This window comes from Sinocyclocheilus rhinocerous, unplaced genomic scaffold, assembly GCF_001515625.1.
Source record: "Sinocyclocheilus rhinocerous isolate Xijiao unplaced genomic scaffold, SAMN03320098_v1.1 scaffold3099, whole genome shotgun sequence".
Classification (NCBI taxonomy): domain Eukaryota; kingdom Metazoa; phylum Chordata; class Actinopteri; order Cypriniformes; family Cyprinidae; genus Sinocyclocheilus; species Sinocyclocheilus rhinocerous.
Window position 1 is genome coordinate 38,491 of NW_015649592.1, and position 8,845 is coordinate 47,335.

At 35.9% G+C, this 8,845-nt stretch overlaps 2 protein-coding genes across 2 annotated transcripts in view; one reads left to right on the top strand and one right to left on the bottom strand.

Moving 5' to 3' along the window:
• Window positions 1-231: 231 nt before the first annotated feature.
• On the top strand, window positions 232-1,032 carry LOC107710872 (tripartite motif-containing protein 16-like; the record flags this gene model as incomplete). The annotated part of the gene is made up of 2 exons (XM_016515736.1): window positions 232-298; window positions 515-1,032. Coding segments are annotated over 2 exons (585 nt in total), but the record flags the coding sequence as incomplete, so codon positions are not given.
• Window positions 1,033-2,925: 1,893 nt separating this feature from the next.
• The window catches only part of LOC107710873 (gastrula zinc finger protein XlCGF57.1-like), a 55,336-nt gene continuing 49,416 nt past the window's right edge, over window positions 2,926-8,845 (bottom strand). Inside the window, exon 5 of the mRNA XM_016515737.1 lies at window positions 2,926-3,018. Coding sequence (XP_016371223.1) covers window positions 2,926-3,018 — 93 coding nt within the window. The remainder of the gene's footprint in view (window positions 3,019-8,845) is intronic.

The window sequence follows — 8,845 nt, forward strand, 5'->3', positions numbered from 1 at the left end:
TTTTATCAACATCATTGCAACCACCCAAGTACCCTGGCGACTACATAGCAACAGCCTAGCAACCACCCCAAGTGCCTTAGCAACTGCATAGCAACAGCCTAGCAACCACCTCAGGTATTATAACAATGGCATAGAAACCACCTTAAGTACCTTAGCATCCACATAGCAACTCCCTAGCAATCACCCCGTGTACCTTGGCAATTGCATAGCCTTTTGTTTACTGACTGAATATGTCTGTGTGTGTTTTCTAGTGTGGATCATGGAGGAGAATCCAGGATTACAGCAGGACTAGAGAAATGTATGTCTACAAACATACACACACACACACACACACTTGCATTTGTGGTTTACGGGGGCTCTCCATAGGCGTAATGGTTTTTATACTGGAGGAAGTGTCCTCATAAACCATGTTTACGTTGTAGTACCCATGTCATTATACAGTACACACACACACACACACACGCAGCTGTAGTGATTGTTGTTGTGTTATTAATGTCTCTGTTCTTGTGTTCAGATGCCTGTTTTCTCACATTGGATCCAAACACAGCAAACACTCTTCTCATCCTGTCTGAGGAGAACAGAGAGGTGACACATGTGTTTCAGGAACTGCCATATCCTGATCATCCAGACAGATTTAATGTGTATCTTCAGGTGTTGTGTAGAGAGAGTGTAAGTGGACGCTGTTACTGGGAGATTGAGTGGATTGGTGATGATGGTGTGCGTATATCAGTATCATATAAGAGCATCAGCAGGAAGGGTTTTGAGTGCGTGTTTGGATTTAATGATCAGTCCTGGAGTTTGATCTGCTCTCACTCCAGTTACTCATTCAGACACAATAACATACAGACTGTTCTCCCTGTAAAACCCATCAGCAGTAGAATAGGAGTGTATGTGGATCACAGTGCAGGAATTCTGTCCTTCTACAGCATCTCTTACACAATGAGCCTCATCCACACAGTCCAGACCACATTCACTCAGCCGCTCTATCCTGGGTTTACTATTGATAATAAATCATCAGTGAAACTGTGTTGATGAATCAGAATAGATTGATGAGAGATTCTACCCATAATGCTTTGAGCTGCATGATAAATCAGTAACAGTGAGATGTTACAGTGTCTCTTCATGACATTAATACTGCAGCTCAACTTCTGTCACTCAAATAACAGAATAAATGTGTCAGAAATCCTCATATAGACAGTAAGATTTGTGTCTGTGTGTGTCTACCTTTGTGTTTTATTTGTCGTGTCTCGTCAATCATTTGTTTTAATACTGTCCAAATGTAAAAGTCACAAACATGATTCTTGAAGAATATGTAATTCATTTCTCTTTTTGTACAGAAATAATGAAACACGATGACAAATCAACTTGAGATCAGATTTTAATTGACGTTTGTATCATGAATAAAATCAATTCCTCACAAGACTGAAATGAGCTGCTGACATTAAATGCTGTGATTAATGTCATATTTTATAATCAAATATATTGTAACTACACTGAAAAAAAAAATCTGTTGGATTAACATAAAAATATGTGCAACCGATGTACATATTTGTTTTTTTTTATGTTCTCTTAACATAATTTATCTGTTTATGTTACCTAACTTGTGTTTGTCAAATGAACATGATTTTTAATGATGTTTTTATGCCACGTTACCTCCTGTTGATTTAACATGATTTTTGCTTAAATGAAAGCTTTATCCACTATATGCAGTAGTTTCAATAAATTAAGTAAAACTATGATAAAATGTACAATAAATCCAGATAAAATTAATAACAGAATAAAAAAGCTTTGGTAAACTATAATTACTACTTTTTTAAATAAATAAAAGCGTTTAGCTTGGGGTCATATGATGCTCTTTGGAGTGTTACAAGCTCTTGGTGCATAAAGAAGATCTGTAAAGTTGCAAACACTAAAGTCTCAAATCCAAAGAGATATTCTTTATAAAAGTTCAGAGTCAGCCACGCCTACCTAAAACGGCTCGTTCTAACACGCCCCCACATATCTACCTCACTATGTGGGAAGATTTGCACAACGCCGCCCAAATGTTCACGCAAAGAAAGAAGGCGTAACTTTGATTCTCGCTGTAGTTTTGTTGCTGCCGCCGCCGCCATGTCGTGAAGAGCTGTTTCGTTGTGAAAGCTAAACTACTTTGTTTGGCCTTCCAAAAGAGGACGATATCCGCTTCGTCATGCCTGGTGCTGATCCGTGCTGGTCGCTGAGGGAATACTTCAACTTAGTGCTGTGGATCGCCAGATCGGCTTTGTAAAAATCGACGCGTTTCAGAAGGCGGGGCATAGAGGAGAAACAATAATGTACAGTATGTGGAAAATAATGTGTTTTGAACTTTAAACCGCATAAACATTTCATTACACCAAATACACAAAGTAATGTTATTTTTAGCAACATCATATGACCCCTTTAACCTTTAAATTTGTAGATTTTTAAGGCAATAAGCAAAAACATTTCTTGGAAAAAAATACTGTATTTTTTCAATAGTACACAACAATCCATACAGATTACAAATATACAGCGAAGCATGTTACAGACATAGCTCATTTGTTTGAAATGCATCTGTTAAAATATAATATAACCCAATAAAAGCAAAATCCAAAACTAAAAATCTAACACTTCATTCCTCCACAACCCACGCCCCCCAAAAAACTTGCTTAACGTAAAACAATGTTACACAATAAGAACAATAACAGCATAACTAATGTAATAAAAAATAAACTTCTACATTTTTTAAGAAGGACTTCCTTTGAAAGTGTGCTGATTTTAAAGCTCCACCATTATACTCCTCACAGGAATACTTAAAGTGAGTAAATGATACCAGAATTTTCATTTTTGGGTGAATGATCCCTTTCAGTTAGATGGGCAGTTGAATTTCGCAGTAGATAATGCCTAGTTGTCCAAGTAACTGTAAGATTATCTGGCCCTCATTGACGATCCTGATGTCCCCTGGTCTATCATGGGCATTGTCTCCTCAATGCATCCTGGGAGGAGGGCTTCATCTGCAGCCTGGAGAATACACAGTTCAAAAATGAGATTCAGTACTACTCTGAAAATATCAAACTTAATAATTTAGTAACGTCTGTATCCTGAGAAATGTAAACTCGAATATAATAAGAACCAGTCATGGTCAACAAAGACTGATTACAGGTAACTGTTAAGGTCATTGCACACAGAGTCCGAAAATTTCGTCCAATATTTTCGCACGTTAAAAAATAAATACGACCTCACGTTATGTCAATCATGTTTACACACTGCCTCCGAAATATTCGTCCGTCATAAAAAAATTCAGATCGGGTTCGATTTTTTTCATTTTTCGCATCCGTAGCGCAAGCATTTTGAGAGGAGTTTTGACCGTTCAGAGCCACCGTACAAGCGAACGCCAAAATCCAGAATGGCGATTGTCAAGTTCATCCACTTCGTCTCGCAGCACAAATCACTGTATATAGATCCTTGCACACTGAGTTCACAGAAATTGGTGGTCTTCTTTTTAATATGTGGCTCTAGTATCGCTAGCAAAAGCATCAAACTGAGCCTCTGATATCCTGAAGTAAACTTTGAATCGCCCGGGATAATCCCGCTGCTCCTTAATAAGGAGGGAGAACTCTCTATATTTCAGGATTGGATGGACCCAATATTTCATTTCTTTTTTCAAGAAGCGAGAAGACAACAAAATCATCCTCACTGCTTGACGACTCCATTTAGTGCTGTTTTGCGAATTTTTTCGCAACGGATTAATTAATACGCATCGGACTTAGTGTGCAAGGTTTCTGTGCATGACGAATTTTTAGGATTTCAATTACGAAAAAACGCATACGAAAAATTCAGACTCGGTGTGCAGAGACCTTTAGACCTCAGTTCTAGGATTGCGAATGGTAGGCCAATAAATCTAATAGTGTCTTCCTACAACAAACTGTAAAATTATATAGCACACTTTAAATAGGTACATGGATAATGGCAGAAATGTCCAAAGTGTGGATGTTTTAGATGTTTCGGTAACTCCAATCTAACTGCAACTGCTACTGTGCGCCCTTAATACACTGACACATTCAATGGACAGGGAGAGAGAAAAATAATAGATTAATATTAACATTTGTAACATCGTCAGACAAAGAGATTTTAAATGTAGCAAAAATGTGATTTAAACATACAGTATATACAGTCAGAAAGTCTTCTGGTTTTCTGGACCTTCACACAGAGATCAGTCATTATTTGACTATTTCAAAACATTAAAATGCACAGATTCACCAGTTTTTTGTCACCTGAACCTCTTTCACCGAATATATTTACTTGAAGTACTTGAATATTTTCATAATGAAGTATCACATTTGCATGTTCATTTTTTATTTCAGGTTTATTTGACAGGGACCATGCACATCAATTATACATAAATGTAAAAATGTGCCAGAATTAGCCAGAAGGCTATTTTGGATCTGCAGTCCCTGGACTGATGGTAAAATTGTCACTCTAAAAATATAAAACAATTAATCAATACATAATACATACATGCTCCAAAATACTGTTACAACCACCTGGCTCTGGATGAAGTAACATTACCAAAAGGGGAGGCCACACAGAAGACTTAAGTTTAACAAATAAACATTTAATCAAGAATAAATCAAATAATACAAAAAGTTAAGTATTAGTATAAAGAAAGAAACAAAAGAAAACAATCCAGGGCTGGAGAGGGAAGATGAACGGCAGCCCAGTCCAGGTCACCACTGCTCTCTGAATCTCCGTCTTTTAAACCCAAACGCCAATCACAGGTAACACTCCACACCTGTACCTGACGCTTGCTCTGAAGGAGAGACAAAACCACGGACACACAGTACCATCTCAATCAAGAACCTGATGAAGAGTCACTCCAGTCTCTGATCTTCACTTCGGAGTTTCCTACAGCCGTAACTGGATATTACAGGTATTTTGTTTTCAAAACTTTTAACTTAACTAATATAATCAAATTTATGTGTACTTTTTAATACCCTGTGAAGGATACTTCTACGGTTTAAGTGTTTCTAATAAACTGCTTAAAGCATCTTATATTTAGAAACTGAACATCATTCACTCCTAACAATGATAGATGATGAGTAACACCTGAGTATGTTTTCATTTTTTGCTAGTTGATGAAACCGAACATGTACAGCTTTAATCAGTGAACCTTATTTATTTATTCTAAAAAGGAAAATAATGCTAAAGACATTACTGCAGGAAGTAGGGTTGCTGAGGGTGCTGCAGCACCCCCTGGAGTGTAGCCCGCAAAAAAAATGGGGGTGCAGTGATAAAAAATAATTAAAAATTTGTAACAAAAAATAAATAAAATAAATTTTATTAATTTGTATATTAATTAAAATTCATTGAAAAAAGTAGCCTATAATCTGGTAGGTAGCATTATTTGTCATAACACCGGCCGGAGCGACGAGACAAAAACATTCAAACCCATTATAAACGAGGCATTTGTTGCATCCAGTGGGGACATAATTACTAATTATAATGACTTATACTGTATTTTTACGTGTTGCATCGCGCCGCATAAACATAAAACCATGTCTGCATTTGTGATCGGAGAAACTACAAACAACAAGCGCTACTCTACACTGCTTCACTCCTAACAATGATAGATGATGAGTAACACCTGAGTATGTTGTCATTTTTTGCTAGTTGATGAAACCGAACATGTACAGCTTTAATCAGTGAACCTTATTTATTTATTCTAAAAAGGAAAATAATGCTAAAGACATTACTGCAGGAAGTAGGGTTGCTGAGGGTGCTGCAGCACCCCCTGGAGTGTAGCCCGCAAAAAAAATGGGGGTGCTGGGGGTGCAGTTAGTCTTTGCAACTTTACAGATCTTCTTTATGCACCAAGAGCTTGTAACACTCCAAAGAGAAAGGAAAAATTCAAATCGCATCATATGACCCCTTTAAAGGGCAGTATATATGAAATTAGTGTTAATTTTTGTTTTCAATAAAAACAATCTTTTCTCACAAAATTAACGATGCAGTGTGTCTGATATAAATAGAGACATTTCGCCTGGCTTTCAGCACCGCATGAGATCTCGCGATATTACTCCTTGAGGTGAAAAGCTGTCTCGCGATATCAGTATAAAGTTGAGTTTGTGGTAAAACCTTTGATAGTGCTTGCACTAAATTGTTCGGTCTTTTATTCCATGCGCTTTTTGGGTTTCATTTGGGAACGCACATAAAGTCTGAGGCCCTGTCCACATGAACGCGGTTATTTTAGCTTTTTCTATGCGGTTTAGCCGTTTGTTCACACGCAAACGCAGCACCAGGTCACTGAAACCGAACATTTTTGAAAACTCCTGCCAGGGTGAAGATTTTCAGTGTTATCATGTAGACAGTGAAACCAGAGATTTTTGCTTCTTACTTTGAATTGGCTATAAGAAATCAAATATACTGCTGGACAATAAGCAATCATTTGTAATCTATAATTTTTCCTAATGGCAATTTTATGATTGGTTTATATACTACAAACAATTATTTCCATTTTCTGCACAGAATGAAGTAGAACATATAATTTATAGTTTCTGAACTGTAATGATGTCAGTTAGCACTGCATCATTCATAAACTTTATTTATTTATTGTCTTAACGTTTCATCAGTTCATTCTGCTTTTTATTTAGCTTAGCAGCAGCGATAGAAGCCTTTGTCCATATTAGGGATTTCCTGGCACGAAATCCTCTTAAGTTCTATTAGCGCGAGATCACTTCTCTTTCAGTGCGAAAACTTTATCTAATTTTCCTAAAATAAAACGCTAACATTTAACTTTTTCTCTTCATCGGCGAATGATGATTCTGAAAGAAAACGTGCCCAACGTCTGTTTCCTATAGCAATGAATGCAACTTTCATGCATCTGATTGACAGATAAACCTCGCGCTCTTATTTCAAGGTTGTTGTTAATGCTGTGCTTATTTTAACTTTCCTTCGTACATTCGGTTTAACAACATTGTTAAAATTCATTTATCATTCAATAGAACTGTGCGTATGCTTTAGACACTTGCATTGTTTTTGCTTCGTCCATGCAGTAAATGTGCAGCCTTTGACTGCTCAGGTAATGTTGAAGGCATGGCCGAGTGCCATTGTTCAAGGTCTCCATTGATATGGGCTTGTAGTAATTTAATGGGTATATACAGTATATTGAAAACATTGAATCGCTATAGAAATCGCGATTCATTTGATTCTTAGCGTTTTAAATCGATTACTGTCCGAAATCAACGATTTACGATTCAAAAATCCATGTTTCAAGATCGATGCATATACATCGTCAGGCTTTGTAATTGATGCATCGAGAAAACGAGTGAATCGTAACACCCCTATTTACAAGCGTGGAGCACGTCTCCATCTCAGCCACTCGGTCCACAAACTCTTCCTCTGCATATGCTGTGAGTTTGGGATGATTAACATTCATCTGGGAAAACAGTGTGCGTTATCTCACTAGATTTATAACGTTAATAATTTAGAAACCTAAGCCAACACAGCAGAATACGTCAACATATTTCTATATGTGATTTGTTGTAAATAGCGATTTCACAATAAAAGTTTAAACCCTCACTCTGAGTTTGCATGTGACCAAATATTAAAATTAAATGGATTTAAACGTCGTTGAATCACACTGTAAAGTGAAACATCACCAGGCCGTTGGCGCCCTCTGCAGGTATTTGTTATAATACATAATCTACTTAAGTAGGTTATCTTCATATTATGTATAGGCATATTACTTTATGTATTTTAACAGTGTTGTTCAATAAAACCATGTGATTACTTGGTTTTGATACTTTATTTGAACCAATTATTATTGTCTCATCGTTACTTTAATATATATAAATGTAGGCATACTAAAGCCTGTTTTTCACTTATATATATATTTTTGTAATAAAAATAGACCTATCAGATTACTCAACTGTCAAAATAATCAATAGATTACTTGATTACCAAAATAATTGTTAGTTACGGCTCTAGATTAGTTGAAATATTTTAAAATACAACTACATTTTTTAGCGGAGCACAGCATTTTGCTTTTTGTGATTAGAAGTCTAATATTATGTTATTGAAAATTTCTTAAAAATAGTATTAAAACATTGTCTCGTTCTAGTGAACCAAGTATCTGTATTTTGTCTCATCAATTTTCCTAGTGTATGATGAAACTTTTACTCTTCAGGTTAATCATATGTTCAAAAAATCACTTTGAATGAGGAAATTTATAACTTTGCCATAGTATCCTTTCAAATGTTAAATTTGCCACAGTCATTGCATGCTTTGCATGTGCTGCACGTTATTTGTACCATTTTGTTTTATTCGTTTATTAGAATTTTAAAGATAATAACAATATTGTGATCTCTGATTTTAGTCCTTGAAAACCAAAAAAGTAGTGCTTGAAAGTCCTGGAATTTCATTTAGCAGTTTCTGTACGAATCCTGATATGAATCATAAAACTTTTATGAACAGAACGAATAAGACTGATGTACCTGCATTGTAACACAAATACATAAAACTTTTTGGGATTTTCCCCTTACTTTAAACGAATGCGTATGGATCATTATTATTATTAAAGAACAAAAACAGTCTATAGGCTACATATACATAAATAGTACAATGACAAATTCACCTATATTGATCTTTGAACTTTTATTAACAAAATGAATAAGGATGTTTTACCCTCCTTTAACACGCATATGGATTTCCCCTTAGGCTACCTTAAAACGATCGTAGTTTGTGGTTTATTATCTTATTCATTAAAACACATCAGCCATAAAATAGTACAATTGGCAAATTCGCATATATTAAACATCTACCTTGCATTGACAAAATGAATAAGATGGAT